The sequence below is a fragment of the Nanorana parkeri genome, unplaced genomic scaffold (assembly GCF_000935625.1).
Source record: "Nanorana parkeri isolate BGI_ZX_2015 unplaced genomic scaffold, ASM93562v1 scaffold44, whole genome shotgun sequence".
NCBI classification, from domain to species: domain Eukaryota; kingdom Metazoa; phylum Chordata; class Amphibia; order Anura; family Dicroglossidae; genus Nanorana; species Nanorana parkeri.
In genome coordinates, this window is record NW_017306312.1 from 1,453,809 (window position 1) to 1,476,168 (window position 22,360).

Consider the following 22,360-nt stretch of genomic DNA (forward strand, 5'->3'; position numbering starts at 1 on the left):
GTGCATTGACATGCATATTTTCAGGTTTTCCAGTGGAGAGTTTTCTGCTATTGTCCAATGTATGCACTTAAAGGAGAACTATGAGGTGAGTGCTTACTCACCTCATACTTCTAGCCGACCTGTGACAATGAGACTGTCACAGGTCAGCTCAGTAGATTGGGAGGTGAGCGAACACTCACCTCTCGATCCTGTCACAGCTCTCTGCCGTGACAGGGGAGGGGCTGGATTCCCCCCTCGCCGCTCCGATCCGCCAGCGCTAACTGGCGGATCGGACGGGGCGGGTACAGCTGGCTCTGCCTCTAGACAGGCAGAGCCAGCTGTCGCTCACACAGCTGGGCGGATCCCGGCATAATTGTCGGGATCCGATTCAGCGTCTCAGTATACTGCGAGCAGTAGCAGTAGCTCGCGGTATACTGTGGCGTCTCAGTATACCGCGAGCTGCAGCTCGCGGTATACTGAGCTTAGGGTGATGGGAGGACACTAGTCCCCCCACTAACCCCATAGTTCTCCTTTAACACACGAATGGACCAATAATGAAGTACAGGAGGTGGGAGAAAATCCTAAGAAGGAAACCTGGTCAAACATTGGACCAAATGCACTCTGTCTGAAATCTGACCTGGCTTTCAATCACATGGAAATATCTGCTACATTTTAACGCAAACAGGGTTAGTCACTAAACTAAGAAAAGTTTGGAGAAGGCCGGAGAAGTCAACAATCTAGGACAACATAGCTGAACAGGAAAGTGAGCTGAATTGGAGAATGTTTCCTAATCAGCTATGTTGTCCTAGATTGTTCACTTCTCCTGCCTTCTCCAAACTCTTCATCCTTCTGTGAATAACCCTGTCAATATTTAACAGCTTTTAAACAGTTTTGAAAAAATTATGACAACATATGCCAAAAATAGAAATATAAGCTACCCTTATTACTACACAGGAATATACCTTTCATTTCAGTATGTTGTCTCACTGCTTAGAAATTGACCCCTATATTAGCGTGCAAATAGCAGCTTTTAGTTAATGAGTCTTACATTCTTTTCTCCCTAGGTGTGACTAGGGCTTCCCAGGGTTTACATCTCAGCTCTGTGTAATCAGTTTGAGAAATTCGATCATTCTGGAAATCATGTGACTGCTTCCCATAGAAGACAGATTTATCATTGTAACACTACAATGTCACATGTGTGTAATATGTCCACATTGACCAAATACGGCCATATGGCCATATAAGGTCAATGATGTCACCAGCATCCTATCTGTTTACGTGCAGCTGTGGGGTGGGGAATGCCCCAGCTGCAGTTGATTGGGCCGGCACTGACAGCTTCCCAGGTTTGGACAAACTCAAGTTTGATAGACCCTGAGCTAATCCTTAATTATTACCAAGATATAAAGTAATGAGAAACCCAGTATTTTGAGTCATCAACAGAACAGGAAAAAGGGGAAATCTTCCAATGGTGACTTCCAGTCTAAGAGAAGATTATTCTCACTTCATTTTGTCTACAAAACAGCTAGTCTAGGAAAATCGACCCAGTGGGATACAAAACCTGACAGGGCATCCATTCCCTACTCTATCCAAAATGGTAATGGCTTTAAATATACTTTAACCCTAATAAGGTCTCTTCCTTTCCCCATAACAACTGATACCCTCATTGCATTGTTATGCTGTCAAAAGCAATAAAACAGCAATAAAAACAGAACAATTTACCTTTTTTTAGGTACTGCAGTATTTAACCTTCCTTTGAAGTATTTAACCTTCTTCTTTTATACTAAAGAAAAGCACATTTATTTCGGTCTGCTTTGCTGTTGGTGAGTTCCCCTCGCTTCCTGTCTAGTAAAACATTGTCTGCAGGACAGAAAGTGAGGGTAAATCTCTAACACTTCCCCATTCTTTTCAACACAAAAAAAGGTTTTGGCTGGACATTCACTTTATTTCAATATTTTTTTATTTCGTATTATACAAGAAAAAGGAAATTGTACAGCCAAAGCCAAATGGATGAGATATGAAAACACATATGAATACCATATAACATATCAAATAACATGGGATCCCTCTTTCTAGGATCCTGATCAATCAAAAGAACGTACCGCAGAAAAGTACACAACAATAATAAAAATATAACAATACATCGATATACAGAACATGTTATACAGGTGAAACTCGAATAATTAGAATATCGTGCAAAAGTAATTGCAGTAAGTGCTGCAAAAGGGGCCCAAACCAAGTACTGAGTACATATGCATGCTTGTACTTTTCAGAGGTCCGATATTGTTCTATGTACAATCCTTGTTTTATTGATTGCATGTAATAATCTACTTTTTTGAGGTTGTGGATTTGGGGTTCTTGGGGTTTTCATGAGCTATAAGCCATAATCATAACAATTATGACAAATCACGGCTTGAATTATCTTGCTTTGCATGTAATGAGTCTATCTCATATATTAGTTTCACCTTTTAAGTTGCATGAGTGAAATAAATGAACTTTGCACGATATTCTAATTATTCGAGTTTCACCTGTATGTAGAAACATAGGTGGAATAATTCCACTGCTGAATACCAGGATCCATAGCATATCCCATCATAATAGGGCCACTATGGGGAAATATCCAGAGGAAAAGATAAAGGAAAGAGGGAAAAGTACATTAAGAGAGGAAAGGAGAGTGTGAAAAAAATAGAAGAAAAGAAGAACAGTGGGCTATCAGACCATCTTAACAGGTAAGGGAAATGTTACTGGAGATGGTGTCTCTAGAGGGTGTTACTAGAGTCTATCCCCAGTACCCCTGGAAGGAACAAAAAGAAACCCCTCAGCCCCACCTTAGGGGGATCACAGCCACTGTAAACGATCAAGATTCATGTCTGGATGATCGTATGATATCCAGGGCTCCCAAATGCTCAAAAACGTTGTGTTTATCATCTAGAATAATTGTTAAATTTCCATTAACCATAATATTATCTACCCTTTGTTTGACCTCCCGAAAAAAGGGATGATCTGTTTCTGCTGAATCGTGGCAATAGTCAGTTGGGCAGCAAGGAAAAATAAATGTGGACATTCACATAAAATAAATAAAAATGCTAAAGAAAAGCAAAAATTAAAAAAACTATTTTTTAAGTATTAATCTACTAAATAAAAACAATATGTCACAGTGGAACATATTTTCAGAAAAACTACATCCTCCCCCATTCATTTAAAAAACAGAACACCAAGCTCATTCCTATTCTTGTGTGGTACGGTTTGAAGTCCATTTATTCAAAATATCCCTCTCTTCCATCTCATACCTGTCTACATTTCCCATGTATTTTAAGTCGGTGACAAAACGTTGGACACTTTTAAAATGTCACCTTCATTTTTCCTTCGCAAAAACATGATGGACAAATATCAGATGAGGTGGAAACCGGCATAAAAAAATAAAAATAAAGCCGAATGTTCTGCAAGCGTTCAGATTCCCTTGCCTAAAAATTCTAGCCCATGGGCACAAACACTGCGAGCCCCAGAGAGGAGAAGAATACCTCATTAGGCGCCGAGGTTATTTTACTAATTATGTCAAATTGCTTTAAATTGTATGGGCTCAATTTTACTACTAAGTTAAGCCTTGTGTAAAGATTTTTTTTTCACAGAAAGGGATGAAGGTTTCTGGTGTCTAATTTCTTACTAAATGCACAGACCTACGCTGTGCCGCTAACTTAGCGGCTGACCTTTGAAACTGATTACTTGCTTTTGAATTGAGATCTCTCCCATACCGATTAACTGCCTCCCGTGAAAACATGTTTCAGTATGGTAATATCCTTTCAAAGGCTGAATTTCCAGGATTGCGATTCCCTGCCTCTCCCCTGTACAATTGCTCTGTCTCATTTGTATGCGCTTTTAGTGTATTCGTAGAAGTCAAATTCAAACATGCAAGAGGTAAAAGTAAAAAAAATAAATTGATCTTTCACAATTTATACTTCCTGTCATATGTTTCACATACAGATGAGTGTTAGGATAAACTAAAAGTATGCTAATTGTCCACAAAACAGCAGCAAAAAGACAAAATAATGCAGAATTTTATAAGACGGACTGGTTTTGCTGTACTTGTTGAAGTCTACAGAAAAAAAGGGCTTTATAAACAGTTCTGCATATCATATTATTAACAGATTTTAATGAAGCACAAAGTAAATTTGGCTTATTAATCTGCATTGATTAAATTTGCTTGAAAAAAAAGAAATCTGCTGCTTTTTACTTAGTTAGAAGGTGTGGGTTTTTGGGGTGCATTTTCAGTAGTTTGGTTTGTTTAATTTAGTGTCTTTGTATTTGTGTTATTCCCCTTTTTTTAGTATATTTTACTATTTTTGTAGTGTTGCTTTATTTTTTTCCTTGCTTTTTCACTTTCTGTATTTTACCTTCTGTGAAAAGATGTAAAATAATAAAATTACTAGAGGCTTCTTTTTTTTTTACAGGAGCAGGTTCAAGTGACGCTAAATTCAGGAGCTAAATCTTAAAAATTCATTCAAGTACCTTAACTATTAACAAAAATGTATCTTAATTGTGTATCACTCAGCTGTAGATCCTCAAATCATCTCTGAATTGGTGCTGTCACTGTCCTTTCTTCTAGAGGGGGGCTACTTTTGTTTCCCGTGGTCCCTGTGTGTGTTGTAAAGTAGTCACCGCTCCAAGCTCACTCCCGTGATAGGACTACAATCTCAATAAAATAAACTAAACATGAGATTGTAGTCCAATGCTGATGACTTCAATAAGGCTAGGTTCACACCTAGGCGATTGAGCTGGTGAGCTGTTTTTCGCGTGGTTAACGCACATTCTTGTTTGCGCGATTATGCTTTGACACTAGCTCCTGCACCTTTTTACATGACAGGCGATTACTACCGCACGACAAATCGCAAAGGAGTGAACAGCTTCCATAGACTTGAATGCAAGTCCCTGTTTTGTGAGATATTGCACGGCTAAATCCGCACTATAAATAGCCTAGGTGTGAACCTAGCCCTAAAATGCATGCTGACTTCAGTTTGGGCTAACTGAACCTCATACAGTACATGATGTTAGCTACAAAAAAGTTATAAATAAATATAAGACAGTCTATGCAAGATAGGTTACAAATGGCTAACTCTCCACAATGATTTAAAGAAGTCTCCAGTCTCCAGAACTCCAGGTAAATATTAAATACCGTTTTAATCCTATTTATAATACAATAAAAGGCTATTCACAAAAGGGTGAAGAGTTTGGAGAAGGCAGTGGAAGGGAACAATCTAGGCCAACATAGCTGAGTTGGAAAAATTCTCCAATTCAGCTCTCTTTCCTGTTCAGCTATGTTGTCCTAGATTGTTGACTTCTCCGGCCTTCTCCAAACTCTTCACCCTTTTGTGAATAACCCTGTTAGTTATAACTTTAAATTAAGTGTTACTGTAGATGCAAAATAGAAAATTTTATTTTGTGACTTGTCTCAACTATCACAACTAAAATGATGTTCCTTGTACAAAGCTCAGGGAAGTTATTTACAAATGAAATCGTTTTCTTTTTTTGTTTAATACAAGGCCTTACAGTAAACATAATCAAGGAGATGTAAAACATGTAAATATATCTGCAATGAAAAAAAATCCCTTTTTAATTTGCCAGATTGCTGCATCTGTAGTTGGAATAATCCTGTGAACTGTAAGGCTCCATTAACATATAGCATTTGCGTGTCCCGCGCGGTTTTCCATGTGGAAGACCACATGGGATGCAAACGCAACATGTGAAACAACTGCACGGATTCCGCTCGTTTGCGGCTATTATTTATATATAAAATCGTGCTTGGACTATTTTGTGCGCGCAAATGTCTGAACAATGAACATTTAAAGTGCATTGTTTTTTCTGTTTAGAGACACTCCGCGTGTAATTGGCCGACAACCACTCCAGTGTGAATGGGGCCCAAATATAGGGTGCAACAATGTAATGAAGTGTTCTATAGTTACACTTATGCTGGGATCACATTGTTTAGTGGGGTAAAGCATGCACTTTAACATGCTTTACATTGTGCCTTGCAATTAGGCCGGCCATTCATTTTGAATAGGCTGCCAATGCATGAAACCCAGTGGCTCTTAGCAACCTGTAACGTTCTGTATAATGCTGCCCAGCCTACCAACGTCACCATTTGCCAGGAGCTCAGTGTAAATGCTCTGACTTGCGTCCTGCCTAGCTCCTGGAAACCGGTGACGTCAGTGAGTTGGAAGGGACACCGGACAGAGCAGCTGACAGCGTGGCCTGGCGTCCACCACCAGAATATAGAGAGAAACTTGTTGCACTCCTTACCGGATATCCCAATGGCAGGGGAGAGTGCTTGTAGTGACTGCGGATGGTACTGCTAGTTACATGGATCATTTGAAGAGATGTCACCAGCACACCAAAAATCCTTTCAGGATAACTATGTGTTCATTTAATAACAAGCGCTTTCGGGCCATGCAGGGTCCCTTCATAAGTCAATGCTAAGCCTGATAAAGGGACCCTGCGTGGTCCCGAAAGCGCTTGTTTTTACTTGACTTGTTCTTATTAAATGAACACATGGTTATCCTGAAAGGATTTTTGGTGTGCTGGTGACATCTCTGCAAATGATCCTGGCGTGCACCACCATCCCTCGCCCTCTTTGAAGAATCAGCGATGCACGTCTGCCCCGCCCACCACCACTGACCATTCCCTGACAGCACCCCCCATCCAGAACGACATCACCGCAGGTGAAGATTTACCTAGGGACAGCTCTGCCCTGAAGGCAATGCACTTCTATGAATGGCACACCAGTGAACCAACACATGTAATGGGGGATGGAATACAATTAGGAATTAATTGCAATGCACCGAAACAGCGTTTCAATGTGCATTGTAATTATGTAAATGAGCCTTAAAGTGGATTGCCATCTTTGCAGTTAAACTATATGTTTGGTATGTGTTTCCTTTCAAACAGCATACCTAAAAAATGTAATAAATTAGCTTTCCATTTGTTTCTTTGAATTAGACATAGGATTTTTTTGTATGTAGCTTGAATTGCTCAAAATAACTGACTGAAAAACACAATATAAAGGAACCTTTAGGGACATTTTCAAGAATGCTTTAACATACAATATACCACCCAAGCCTTGAGATCTTTAACCCTTTGTTAGGACAAACAACTGATAATGAGATCTGGCGGCACAATACAGACAGGATTAATTATGGTAACATAGCAGCCCCCTCCTTAACATTACATAGAAGGGGAGAACTAAGATTTTGAAGGAAGTAAAATGACAAGCAGAAAAGTTTAAATGTTTTTTAAATCTATGCAATGTAAATGAGAACATGTAACAAATATAAATTAGGTGTTATCCAAATGTGGCTGCAGAGGGTGGAAATACACCTTAAAGGACAGTTGCAACTTTGTTTTACAAATCAATATTGTAACAAAACTCAGATTTTGCTATGATCTGCATAACGTATCTCTGTAGCTAAAATCAACCAAAATGCTTACATCACTAAGGGGTTCATTTTTAAAAACTGCATGCATGACACTAGTGCTCTTAGATGGTGCTGATGAGTAGAGGAATTTCCTATACTCATCATCTAGGTACCTCATATGCCGTGCAAATGGCATCTGTCTAGCAATACTCCAGGCAGAACTATAAACAAACCCCTAAGTGACCATCCAGGCTCCCATAGAGCAATCAGTACAATAGCAATACTATCCCGTGCTCTACAAGTCCTAGCATTCATCGCACCTAAGGTAAATCAATCTATACATACATATCTGACATTACACACGCGGGTGAAGCTGACAATACCCAATAAACAAACAAGATTTTGCAAACGTTCCAGCTTAAAACAATTGTCTAACGGGTGGGTAGTGTGACGTACGCCCGGCCCGAATCCGATGTGACTATACGCAGTTCTGAATCGAGCATGACGTCACAAGGACGTAGCGATACCACTCTCAGTCTCACCCTGCACAGAGATTTCCCAGCTCGCAGGACAACAATCTCAGGCCAGCAGACTGAGAGCGATCGTCAACAGGGTTGGTTAACTCCGCAGTTAACCCTTTACACACCAAACGCTCACTGCCACCACGTTCTTTAACGGAAGTACTCACCATTTCCCGCAAATGCTGCGGCCCTTAAACACTTAAACAACTTTAACAAACTTAAACTGTTTACTATACAGTAGCGCTCTTCACAATGGCAAGGATACTTTAAGTTCCTATTTAGAGCATAGAGATAAGCTTAATGATTTTTAAGATCGTCTGTTAATAAAAGAAACAGTGCCGAAAAAATATATAGAAAAATATATTAATAAAGAGAAACAAAATATAGAACAACAGTAAAATAAAAGGCAATAAAAGAAGAATACTTAACAGTCCTGGGTTTAGGAGTTCTGACAGAGTCCAAAGTTCAGTGAGCAAAATGAAGAGTCTGAGTGGATCTTTTTCAAGCAAGGATTGCACAGAGGATGTCCAAATATTAAAGGGGAACTCTTTGTGGGATGTTACAATTTCTTGATGTTGCATGAGTTCCTTTCCTTGATGTTACAACAAGAGCCTCCCTAGATGCCTGTGCAGCATCTTTCTGTAACCCTCTAGGGGGTGTCACAAAGCCCGCCCCTAGGGCAGGGCTGGAAGGGAGAGCAGGAGGGACGAGCCTCTACGATGTCTTCCTCTGCTTCTCCCAAAAGATTACATTTATAACTAAGAGCATAATGGAGTATGCATATTCAATATGGTCCAACAGCCTTAAATGTTGATGCTTCATGACATGAGCTTTAAATCAAAACCAAATTTGGCATGAATAAAAAAAAATGGTTAGGCAAGGAGGCCAAATGTCATCTGTTCATCCGTGGCTGATCATAAACTATTTAGTCTTGGTATCTATGTTCTCATTTTGAAGAGACACAGCTATTTGGGCACTTAATTTTGCAACATCACTGTCCAATTCCAAGTTATGAAACTGAGTTGATATTGGAACTCAGGTTTATGACTGGAGTGTGACCATTATCCTCACCAGGCCCTCCGATGTTTATCTAAAGCTGTCAGTTGCTAATTTATTAGGGGATTAGCTGAGCTAGGCAAAAGCATTACCATGTATAAGCAGTTTATGACACCGCTCATAAAGAAGTCATTCAAGCTGATCAATGCCAAGTCCAGAAGAACTCTAGATAACAATCAGTTTTAATGCTTAATTTTAAAACTATACAGATTACAGGCGCAGATTAGCAGATCTCCGTTTTTGGAATGTGGATAGGCCTGGCAAATGAACTAAATGAAGGTCTGCATTTGCTTTGAACTGGGGAACAAGAGACTGCTATATTTAATGTCAATAGACTCAAACCTCATTATCTCCACTGGTAGGACAGAGGAGGAGCTGACTGGTTGAAACTTGACTCTCCTCAGCATGTCCATCAATAGGCTTACAGGTGGATGGGATGAACAGAGGGGGAATGGGCGGGAGTGAGTTTTATCAATTCAATTGAATGCTAGATAATACAGGAGAGTGTTTTCTGTGCACCCTTTCCTTCACCAGAGCATTTTGGTAAAAGCAGTATTATATAAGACAGGGTTTTTTTTTACCACACTTGTAGAAGACTAAATAAAAGACAGCTTTATATACTGTATATACAATTTTGGCTATGAGTAATTGTCAATGGGTTAGTTAGGCCTCATTCACACTGGGTGATTTGGAATTCTGGCAGCAGGAACCTATGTATTTCCACAGCAGAAATCCCAGCTGTCTCATTTAGATGCGGTCGTTGTCCCTGCGGCTTCTATCCTGCATCCAGGGACTGTGATCTATTCCAAACCACATATAATCTTGCCACATATGATTATGTAGCGCATCCCTTACAGAGCAGCACGCAATAATAAAGCAATGGGTCTCCCTGTGTTTCCTCTGTGATGAACCTCAATAGTAAATACACAGCACACCTTGAGATTGGAATACCTTGATCCTAGGCTCATTTGCTATGGGTTACCGCAACTCAGTAATCTTCTTGTCTAGGGATATTTTCATTCACTTTGCCCATTAGCATTTAGCGCCCTCTATGGTGATCGATTAAAGTGCTGTCCACAATGTAGATATGATGCTGAAAACTTTTATTAATGAACTTCAGGGAAAGAGGTTGACGGTTAGGATCACCCAGGCTGATGTAGACTCCTTTTAGTGGCAGAGTGGCACAGTACCTGGCACAGCAGCACATGAGGTAGAAGTCACCAGTCATATTCATCTTTGTCATCAGTAGTAACCACTGGGACTCCATACTCCAACCCCAGTGTAAGCACACGGCTAGTCCCCAGGCTTCAGGCCTAGCAATCTTAGACAGTCCATAGCAGCCTCCCAGGGCAGAAAGAGAGAGATCACATGACCCACCCCAAGTATTTATATCCTCCCCCAGCATGCACCACTGGCCATTAACCTCACAGTGATTGGCTGGAAAGATATAACTACTCATAACAATCTCTCATTGGTTGCTCTGCTCTGCTTTGTGACCAGGTACACCCAGCAGCAGGCAGATGCAAACGATGACAGATTGATTAGGGGAAACCAAATGAACATAGACTACATATCAGCATCAGACTGATTACAATCTGACAATAACTACATTTAATAGCATTCCTGCCTACAGGGTGCTACAATTACATGCGGATTGCCACTTACAGATGCGGCCAATGTCACCCAGTCATGCACTTGAACATGTACAGAAGTCTCATCTAAACAGGACAGATGCTGCAATGCCATTCAAAGAAAATGCATTAGCAGTAGCTCTGCTGACAGGATCACCAGGTATTATTAAAATATTAAAGGGGCATAGTGACCAAGAGACTGGACAATGTTATTTCTATAGGTAGCCAAGATAAAATATTTCATTTTGTATGCATAATTCTGCATTAAATAGATAGAATAGAGCCAAGCAGGTGATTTACTATCGATCACTACACTGAGGTTGCAGCAATAAAGAAATAAAAACATTTTTTATATTGCCCTGTAACTGCTTCACACAAGACATTTGCTCAATGGAGAGCTATTGGGAGAGTAAAATTTTCCCTTCTCAATAGTTTGAGCCGGCATGTAACAATGCAGCTGTCACATGCCAGCTCTATAGTTTGAGAACTGAGCAAGCACAAACCGCTGATCAGTCAGCTCATGGCTACTTCCTACCGGGAGACTGTCATTCACTGCTCCTCACATGGATTCTCCCCTCTCTCTCTGTTCCTCTAGAGCTTATTGTAGGGACAGACAGGGGTGGGGGCGGGCACAGCTGGCTCTTGCTCTAGAGAGGCAGAGCCAGCTGTCATTCAGGCAGCGGGGTGGATTCTGACAATATTGTCGGGATCTTTCCCAGCTGCAGCGCGGCTCTGCTCTGTCAGTATATAGCGGGCAGTAGCCCACTATATGCTGACTTTGGGTCACAGGAGTACATTTAGATTGTAAGCTCTCAAGGGCAGGGCCCTCCTTACCATCTTGTATTGAGTTGTATTGTAACTGTGAAGTCTTCCTTATATTGTAAAGCGTTGCACAAATTGTTGGCGCTATATAAATCCTGTATTATAATGATGCACAGTACTTTAGCAAACCAAATGTCATTCAGTAAGGGTTTACATGTACTATAAGAGTTTGTGAAAGGCCAAATATAGAATTTTAACTGGTTACTTTATCTGACAGTGAGTTTCATAATGATGCCAGGAGGGAATAGGACATATATAACAGACCTGGCAGAAATGGAAAATTGTATTTGTAACTGCTTTTTCCTCACACCATTTTCTGCCCAGGTTCCTGAACTGAACTGGAAAAAAAAGCTGAATTCACAACCAATAGGCTTATTCAATCTGATCCTACAGCTGCTCACTGACTAACTTTTCTCCACAGATTTTGGTGACCTTTTCAGGCTTCCCTTTTCCCTCCTATGATTGTGTTACATTGCATCAATGCCATCGGTCAGGCTAGGGAATGTGAACAAAGTAATTGACAGTCTTGGAGTCACGGCGTAACAATGTATGAAAAGGCCCAGGGCAAAACCATCAGGAGCTTTCCCTGTCTTTCTAATTTCCATATTGAAGGCATTTTCTTTAGGGTTCCTTCACACCTATATGTTGCTGTAAAGCCCAATACCACAACACAAGGTAAAGCACAACACTTTGTGTGGTTTGTAGAGGTGCCATTCGAAGCCACGTGTATAGTAAATGCCAATGGACGCACACTCCACATGACATATCTTTGCAAATGATGAAGGCAGCTTAAGCAACACATTTTGAGGGTCAAAGCTGTGTGACGGATCCCAAAGCGGTGAGAATTCCTCCAAAAGGAGCTCTTGTTATTGAGTAAAGATTTTGCAATATATTGTCACATCTCTGTGCGGGCAGATGCCAATCATGGAGAAACTGGAGACTACACTGCGGCCAAAAAGTACTTTGGCATGTCCCAGGTCCACAGAGATCGAAGATAGGCAAAGGGTAACACATCTGTCTGTCTATGTCTAGCCAATGGTTATATTTTTTAGTTGCATTTCCACTTTAAGACTAGCAGATCTTATCTTTTATTGTTTTTTAATCCACAGTGAGCACGTATGAACATTTCAGTGCGGGTTATTGATTCCTAGCTTAGAAATATCTGTGCTCCATTCCTTTCTTAGGAATTCCCAGAGAGGTGGAAAAACCTGAAGAAGATTGCTTTCATAGTAAAGCATGAAGTGTCTCCTCTGCAGGCAAATGAAGTCTCCGTTATCAGGAGGAAATGTGTCCTCTTTGAGGTGAGATCGCTTCTGTGCTCTGAAGCAAATGATTTTTTCTCTTTTTGTTCCAATAACAAGCTGGAGCCAAGCTTCACTGAACTGAGAAATTGTAAACTCTTGGAAAAAAGGTTGTCTAAAGATAACAATTCAATGTTTCTTGGTAATGCACTCTGGATGAATCTGATAATTTAAAGCCCCACTTCAGTAAAACGCTGGTGAAGCCCGCATGTCTTTTATCTTCAATTATGTCTAATCTCTTTCCAATTCAAACACTGCATAACTCACATCAGATCAAAATATAGATTTTAAATGTTTTCGTTCTTCCCGTGTGCATTAGCTGTGAGATAGGCGCAATTTAAATATACTTAGCTTCTTTCTTTTTTTTTTGTATCAAGGTAAAACACAGTTATGCAATTCATAAAAGGGGTGCATAAAAAAATGTATGCTTTAATGATATGGATCCTGACGGTGAACCTGTGTTCATTTTATTTCACAGGTTAAACAGCATGAGTATAGAAATCGATTTAAAAATGAGATTATCTTTAAATTTGATGCAGAAGATCCATACAAACATTTGGATAAGGTATAACACAATTTTGTACTTTTTTATTTATTTTATGATGGCAGAGTTATGCAAGTATTTTAGTATGTGGGCTTAAACTTAAACTTTCAAAGGAATACACCTGAATTGAGAATAATTTGGGAAGAAGGCCTATGTGGGGGTTCCCAACAGAGTAATAACAAATGATTCTAAGCATCAGAAGCTACTGTTTTTTCAGTGAGTGTGAGCAAACTCTCATCGTTCAATTTTCAATGGAGACAAGGAAACAACACTATCATTGCTCATAAAGCTTATTTACCCTTAAAATGGAACTCTATCTCAATTAAATGCATATGTTCATCTAAAACTTTCTTTGGATAGAATGAGAAAGGTTTAGGACTCCTTTGGGGATTTCTTTTGCTATCCGGGGCCCTGTTAGAGAGATTTCCCATTATTTACTGCCCCAATCACAATGATTTAATCAGACAAGAAATCAGGGAAAATCTCCAAGAACAACATTAACAATTCCAAGACACAATTAAACATCCTTCATTTTAGTAGTGTAGGGGAAAGCTAGAACTCCTGTCTGCATTGATTTGCTGACCATGTACAACTGAGGTACTGGATTCAACTAGATAATGTTTGAAGGAAGTCAATCAGATTCATACAGGGTGGAGTGGCTCTGGTGGGGTTGCTCTCAACAAAAATTGGGTACCCCTTAACTAGGGGATCCAATTCTTCGGCTCCATGTGTTAAAATGCTAATGAAAGCACCAAAAAAACCCACCAAACCCCCCCAAAAAACCCGATGCCTGCCGACCCGACCGCACATGACAAACTCCCGCCGCTCAATGAAGAATCTGACAAATGCCGGCCAAATATAAACAATTGGGCGGAACTAGCTCCGCCCAACTGTTTACATTTGGCCGGCACCTCCCAGAGTCTTCTTGCAGGCCCCGGACAAATGTAAACAACTGGGCAGAGCCAGCTGTGATGCCACTGCCAGCTCCGCCCAGTTGTTGTCATTTAATGATAGCCCAGTGTCCTCAAATAACCTGAGGACACTGGTCTATCATTGAAGGACAAGTGGGCGGAGCCGACCGTGATATCACAGCCGGCCCCGCCCAGTTGTTATGTAATGACTGTAATGACAGCCCAGTGTCCTCGAGGATGCTGAGCTGTCAGTCCCCGCTCCGGCTGTCACTATGGCTCAGCCGAGCCGAAGTATATGCGTTCGGGTCTGTTGAGCCGATCGGCTGCCTTCGGCTGTTGCTTGGGCTATTGGGAGTAACTCGTACAGCAGTCGAACCGAAGGGCCCAGGCGGCCGAAGTGAGCTGAAGGATCGGCCGAAACTACGGCTGGATCCTTCGGCTCTTTAGTGAATAACTCTTTTAATATTGGTGCTAGTTAATAACAAGAAAACATCCAACGCATGTCGAGGGCTCACAAATCTGCCCTTTCTTTAGTTAGTATACTTACTTTTCCTCTGGCTTCTAACCATGAAGTCATCCTCTTTCCAGCGAGAACCCAGGGGATGTTGTTGCCCAAAATCTCGCAAGAAGACTATCCTGCATTGGGCTACAGCATCTTCTCCAGAGATCTGGGGTAAGCAGGATTCCCCCCGGGTTCTTTTGGCAGGATGATGACATCACCCCGTAAATTACAGAACCTGGGGGAAAGAGCAGTATATAATCTAACTTTTTTTTCCCATACAGTTGTTTCTTTTCAGTTTTATTTAGGATTTCAGCAAGGGGAAGGGGGCCACATTTAGAAAGCAGACCATACATAGCATGCAAATTCTCCTTTAAAGACAACCAATTAAAAAACATTGAAAACACAAATTTTCTCAACTTACATACCCTTCACTTACCTATATTTCCACCAGGAAATCAAAAGGAACAAATACAAATGCAACAGAATTTGTCTGCATGTAGAACAGCCCTGCTTTGAAGAATGCTACCAATAAAACTGCGAATGAACAGAGCTCAATGCAGTGGAGCTTTTTTTTTTACACATTTCTGAGTGAGTGACAGAAAAGAAAAGCGTGTTGTGTGCAGTACTGGTAAAGTGAGATATGATTTACTTCTGTTTGCCTTGAAGCTGTCCATAAAATTCCCAGTTATTGTTCGGCAGTGTTGAAACTGTTAATGTTAGGAAGGACTTCAACTACCCAAGGTGTGATTCATCCCCTGAAAACACACTACATCCACTTTCCAGAACTTAGTCAAGTGTAACAGCAGATAATTCACACTCCTTGGAAATGTCACAACTAAGATGCAGCCAAATGACTGTATTCCTCTCTTTAGACCCATAGAAATATCTCCAGACTAGAGGATGAGATGAGAAAACTGCAGGAAACAACAGAACTGTTTGAAGTCAGCGTGCCAGAGTATAAACAGCTACACCAATGTCGCACAGCCATCGTCTTACTGAAGTCAGTGTGGGATATGGTGGTATTTGTACGGGTAAGACAAGTTTAATGTTCTTCTCTGTACTTCAAGCAAAGTGCCAATGTTAAAAATTTAAATCTTAAACTATGTTTGTTTTTGTGGTTGCTTTAATACATGTGTATAAGGGTAGAAGTAGACAGCACATGTTTAATTTAATATGTATGCCTAGGCAAAATAAACAAAATAAATATATTCTGTACATCTCTGCAATACATGCACTTTTACCTATTTTTGGGGTTCAGGCTGTCAAAACAGTGCCTTTGCCACACTGTAATCCCAAACAGCATTGCCAGCTCTACGTGCTGAACTACAGAATCCCCCCTTACCCAGTAAAACAATGCTTTCTCTTTGAACTACCAAGAGCCTGCCCATACACTTTGTGTAAGAAAAAGGCTATTGCGAAATGTAGTTCTGGAGGCCTGCTTATGTCAATAGGACCTCAGCTTCCAGCAGCTGTCACTGCAAGAATTTTTGCAAGCCTGTGGACAATGTTACAGAGTAATAAAAGCTATTATTTTATTCTAGAACAATAGAAAATAAAAAGATCATGTAGGCACATACTCTAGAGGGCGAGAGGTTTGGAGTTACATTTTTATAATGCCTGGACAAACACTGAAAGGTGTTTCTGCAGTGGACATGAAAGCTGCTGCAATGTCCAGCCTTAATCATCTTTTTTAACAGCTGGACTCTGACATGTATGTTAGCCTATTGGACCTATGGCCTGGTGCCAACCCGCAGTCACTAAATTCTCTTCTGACATCTTTTTCTGTCTTATTTGTCCACTATATTTGTAATTTACATTATGTAGTACTTTAAACTAGCAATCCCATTTGTCTTTCGCAAACATGTATCATTTAGTGTATGTATAAAATGTAGATTTACTGTAACTTGGCGCTTCAGTTTTAGGCCCCAGATTCCTCCATGAGACTAAAGCAAACTGCTGTGCGCAGAACGCAGTAGTTTGCATTAGCCTAAAAACTCTCGTACCTACAGTATCAGATGTACCACCACTATAAGTACCACTAGAATCTCATATAGCACCTTGGCATATCACTTATAACTGCAATGCATGTACTTTGCAAAAAACTTCAATCAAATGATTCCGGTGAATTATCCTTTCAGTATGGTGAGGATGCCATTTTGAAGTGAATATATTTTCTCTGTGCTGTCACCAACTCTGGTTGTATTGTCCATGACCTACAAGCAGGCCACTGCATTAGCTCATATTTGAACCGCTCCAATTAATAAGCTACATGGAGGAGACTCTGCTAAATTAGTTGGCATCAACATATTCTGGCCAATTAAACACTGACGTTGATAAGTTTAGCTATTTGCTTTTCATCATTACTATAATTGCAAAGTCATTATGATTGTGTGAAATTGCTCTGCCAGCGAGAATGTTCTTTTTTTTATGGAGAATAGAGGTCCAAACAGACATAGCCATACATAGCCATAAAATCAATCGGTGCAGCACAAACAACCCTTTACCTAGCAGCGGAAGAAAGACACGGTAGATGTGTTTTTCTATTAGTGACCTTTTACATTCCAGCTGTCATTTTCAGTGCCGATTTAAGGCTGAACTCCAGGCAAGCAGCTGATTACACAGGTGAAATACAAGTATAAAAGCTGTTTTACCTGCTAAAGGATTTGTACTTCTGTCAGTTCAGTTCTGCGATTTACACAGCTCTGCCCTCACAGCACAGACCTGTCTAGCAGGGGATAAAAAAATTATTTTTGTCTGCTGCACTTTCACTTACTGGTCTCCTCTTCACTCCCACCCCGTCAGTGAACAGTGAAAGAAGAAAAAACACACTGACACACCACACTTTCCTCCTATCAGCATGCCCCTTACATTGCAGCACACCTAATTGGCTCCTTGTGCTGCTTCTGCCTTCCCCATTCTAAGCTCTGCTGTTCAGGCTACTAAAAGAAGGCTTATATATGCCTGGAGGAAAGCAAGAATTTGATTGGTGTGGTATGTGGAACACCCACACTTCCCCTAACTTTTTATGAAATAACTTGTGATAAAGCATTCGATGGTAATGTTGGCACTGCAAAATGTCTGAAAATATTCAAGATAAATATACATCATTATTTACATTAATACAGAAGAGCTATGCTTATTTTGCTTCTAACTGTGATCTCTGTTGCAGAGAATCTATACTAGATATAGTATGAGTTAGCCATGATACCTCATGCTGACTTTCTTCAAAGCCAGCTATCAAGGTCTGCTAAAATTATCGGTGAACACGTTTCCTCTGTAGACACATACACTTAGGATACTAGAGATTTTCTAAAGACAAAGCACATCAGAGGCTGTTTCCTTTTAGACGGTATCTCTCTGACTGAAACTTCATACAGGAATCCTGTGAGAGGCAGTGAGGGTTAATGTTTCTCTTCCCTAACTCAACGAGATTGAGGACACAGAGTCCTCAATCTCTTTTTCTGCAGTCCCTGTTATCAATGAACAGGGATCCTCTATGAGTAACATGAGGACTTAGTGTATTTACTATAACCACAATCATGCATGAACAGGAGGTGATACAGATCACTTCCCATTCATTCTTGAGTATATAGTAACCATACTATGTCCTCAATTATATACAAAACACTCACTGATGACTGATCACTGAGTGTTTGCACTCGTCTCTTTCCTGACATGCTGTCACAGCAGGCTGAGCGAGAGGAGCTCAGCCTCCTGTGACAGCGCTGGCTGTCTCCGCCCACACATCGCTCTGCCGATCTGTGATAGGAGGCTGAGCGGTGTGGGAGGAGAGAAGCCGGCCGCTCACATCGCTCTCCTCCCGCAGCGCTCGGCCGGCTGTCACAGTTTCTCTCCTCCCTGCGGGGAGGAGAGAATACACGGATGCACCACTGTATCGTTCAGAAAATGGCACTTTCGGCATTACGCCAAAAGTGCAATTTTCGTCCGATAAGTTTCGGCGGCCGATATATTGGTGCATCCTTACTTATAACCTCTAAATGAATAATCTCTAAACAAAACCATGATACCATGATTCAGAGTGCTGTCCTTTGGATGTGAGACTGTGGCTTGGACAGCGAGTGGTTGGGTAAAGTAGTATTAAACTGCCAATTTTTTTTTCAACAATGAATCCAGATCAAACAAATATACGTTGTACATCAAAGTATTTCTTTATTTTTGGACAATGCCCTGCTCACTGCATTTGATAAGTAATGTGTGTAAGTGCAGGTGCTGTGTGTAGTATTTCCAGTGATGTCTAGCTGCATCATTGGTACCAAGCAGTAACATGCATGTATAAGACCCTGTAGAAGGGGTTTAAAGAGTATTTTCACTTCTACAGCCAAATTGGAATAACACCTACTTTTTATCTGTTACATGTTCCCATTCACAAGCATAAACTATTTTTAAATTGCTGCTTGCCTTTTACATGATCTTTTTTGAAAACTCAGAATCTGAATGTTTTACTCTGCTATGCAAGTGGGCTGGGGAGTCAATGTTTACCATAATTAACACTATCTGTACTGTGCTGGCAGATCTCATTATCAGCTGTAAGCTAGATTTGTCCTAACTAAGGCTTGGCTTATGCAGGAAACGCAATGGGTCCCCAGTCTTTGTATGACAGACTCATTTTGAAATTGTTTAGAGCAGCTTGCAGTTTGTACAAATGCCTGATCCAAAGAAACATCTAAAAGGTAAGACATTTTTTTGTTCTTATTTTTAGTTATGCTGTGTGAATGAGAAAACATGACAAACATGTAGTGGGGTTTTCTCAATTTTAACTGCGAAAATGGAACTACACTTTACCATAAAGTTCTCCCTTCTCTGTAGGCACAAAAAAATAAATGTTTGCCCTTGCACGCATCACCAGCCTGCATCTAGGCAACTCAAAACTGGAAAAGCTAAAAGGAAAGAAATGCAGGGAGAAAAACAGGCTTTACAAACATATACCGCAAAGCAGGAAAAAAAGTAATTGACCAAATTAAGGACAAAAAAAAGTCATAATCACAGGAAAGTGCAAAGAGTAAAACAGAAAGACCTATGAAAACTTCTGATTGATTTAGGAACTGAAAAAGGAATATAAATGTGTCAATAAGTCTAAATAATATTCATTTGTGATACTTTTAATGCATTAACACAGCATGATTTTATGTAACTAGTAAGTGCGACATATCACATGGCACCTTTGTGCTTTTTCGTCAGGCAAGCATTAAAGACTGGATGAAAACACCATGGAAACAGATAAATGTTGAGCAAATGGATATGGAACTAAGAAGATTTGCAAAGGTAAAGAAATGTTTGTGATTGGAGGCTGTAGTATATAAGTAAGGTGATTTGGGCTTTTTCTGTCTGTGAGGTTGATTTACATGAAGTCGATTTACATTATAGCCAACAAAGTTATTGAGAAATAGAAATGAATAAAATTTCCTTTAAAAGGCATGCCCACTCAAAACTTATATGTGCTTCATAGGTATATTATAAATGATCTGCTGGATCCTTGTATCTTTTCCAAATAGAGATTTCTAACACTGTCCCTCTCGATCAGTCTTAAAGATGATCCATCCTCTACCAATGTCAAGAAATGGCACCACTCTCCTTTCTTTCTCCCAAAGATTAAAATGTAATTCTAAGCAAAACATTTGGCTATTTTTGGGCAAAGCAGGGAAGGTGTTCACTGCTATCTGTGTTTCTGTTTAGAAGATTGAATTAGAGACACAACAGGATTTGAGAGTGAACTTCACAAAAATGAGGAGAAATCCTCATTTCTCCTCATTTTTGACAGCCATCTGTTTCAGTGACAGATGGCTCTCACTGAAACAGGTGCCCCATTGGTAGATTTTCCCTCAAGTTCAAGTGACAATCATCAAACTTTAGATTTCCTCTAATTTTTATCACAGTGGTCACCAACGAAGAAAAGTGAGAATTTATCTGTCCTGCACAGTAACAAACAGAAATGCAAATGTAGCTTTTAACCCTTCCCTACTCTATGCAAAACTAAAGAAAAATTTTGTGGCTAGGGTTCTATTTTACAAAGAAAACGATAAGAAGCTGTTAGGGGATGCAGCCCTTTAAGATTTAACCAAAGCCAGTATATAAACTCCAGCGTGTGTGTGTGTGTGAGAGAGAGAGAGAGAGAGAGAGAGAGAGAGAGATTGTTTGTCTTTTTGTTTATTTTGCTGTTGTACTTCTTTTTCTTTATGTTTTATTATTTACAATATGTTATTCTTCATAATTCAGTCTAGTATTATTAAGCCTGTTAATAGTATAAAACGTCTATCCTCTAGTTTTATCAATGGAGCAGTAATGCAGCTTTCATTCAGATATGTATTGAGCATTAGGGATGAGCTCGGGCTTTGGACCGCTTCCTAGTAAACATCTGCCAAAAAGCTACAGCAAGCAATGTGAAAGGCTTCCCCAAATAATATATGCACAAGTATAATCAGCTAAACGAATTTCAATAGTAACCCAGATGTAAATGTGAATAATTAATATCACATTAATACATAGAGAACTCAATCAACTGATATTTATTTTTTCCCTCCCCAAATGTAATCTTTGAGCATTCAGCTCTTTTACCCGAGTAGGAAGAAAAACAATTTTTTGCAGATAAAAAAAAAAGCACAAAATAATGAAAAGCACAGTATTCTCCCTTTAAAGGTAAACTCTTCCTTTCGCCATAAGGACACTTGAATGATTCAAAGAAGTGCCACTTAACAATTATGTGAAAGGATCCACTTATATAATCCTTCTGCTAATTACTTGGTAATTATTTGCAGCTTAAGTTCAGGTGACAAAATGGAAAGTATACGCTATCAATGTTAATAGGGTGTAACCTTGAGATGACTGATTCGTGTAAATATTCTTGGAGATTTTGAAATGTATATTTTATTAAACTATACAATAAGGATATCTTGTTTGACGATTGTTTTAAACATTTGCATTTGACCGAAAACATGTCTATTTTAGAATAAACCTGCAAGTGCTCTGTAAATGCATAGTCATTAGAAAGTTTGCGGGTCTATTCACTAAGCTGCCGAGGGCAGCCGAGTGAACAACCGACCCCAAGTGAAGTGAGCCGAACACTGTTCGGCTATTCACTTCAGGCTGGTACGGCTAATTTCAGCCGTACATCGGCTGAAATCAGCCGTACATCGGCTGAAATCAGCTGTACATCGGCTTGCTTCGAATGGCTTTGAAGTGCAGAAGGTGTTCGACTCAGTAGATCACTGCTGTTAGGCCTATTCTTATAGATGCCGAACAGCAGTGAGTGAATAGCCGAATGCCGCCGAGCGAGGGACTGAGCAGAACAGAAAAATAGTAAAAAAAAGTTTAAAAAAAGTAAATAGAAAACGATTGTGCGGAGCTAGCAATGACAGCTAGCTCCGCCCAACAGTTTCAACAGTTTTCTAATGTCCGGCGGTTCTGTTGCCGTAAAAAAATGAAAGAAAAAAAAATTCTCCCGGGCGCTCTGGGAGCGTTCCGCTCCCGGCCGCCCAGGAGAGAAACACTGATTTATCTTTACCTGCAGCAGGGGGCGGGTACAATGCTAGTTTGCTATTGGCTATTGCAAATTGAAATAGCCAATAGGAATCTAGCAATGCATTCCAATGGGCAAAAAGTTTTTTTTTTTAATTCTGACATGGCTCCGTGTCAGAATAAAGAAAGAACTGAAACAGCAGTGTTTCTCTCCTTG

General features: G+C 40.1%; 1 protein-coding gene across 1 annotated transcript in view; it reads left to right on the top strand.

The window, feature by feature from the left end:
- Positions 1-22,360, top strand: part of LOC108800300 (dynein heavy chain 11, axonemal-like) — a 321,998-nt gene that overhangs the window by 63,016 nt on the left and 236,622 nt on the right. Inside the window, exons 21-24 of the mRNA XM_018572279.1 lie at positions 12,597-12,713; positions 13,192-13,278; positions 15,543-15,701; positions 19,870-19,953. Of these exons, the coding sequence (XP_018427781.1) occupies positions 12,597-12,713; positions 13,192-13,278; positions 15,543-15,701; positions 19,870-19,953 (447 nt within the window). The remainder of the gene's footprint in view (positions 1-12,596; positions 12,714-13,191; positions 13,279-15,542; positions 15,702-19,869; positions 19,954-22,360) is intronic.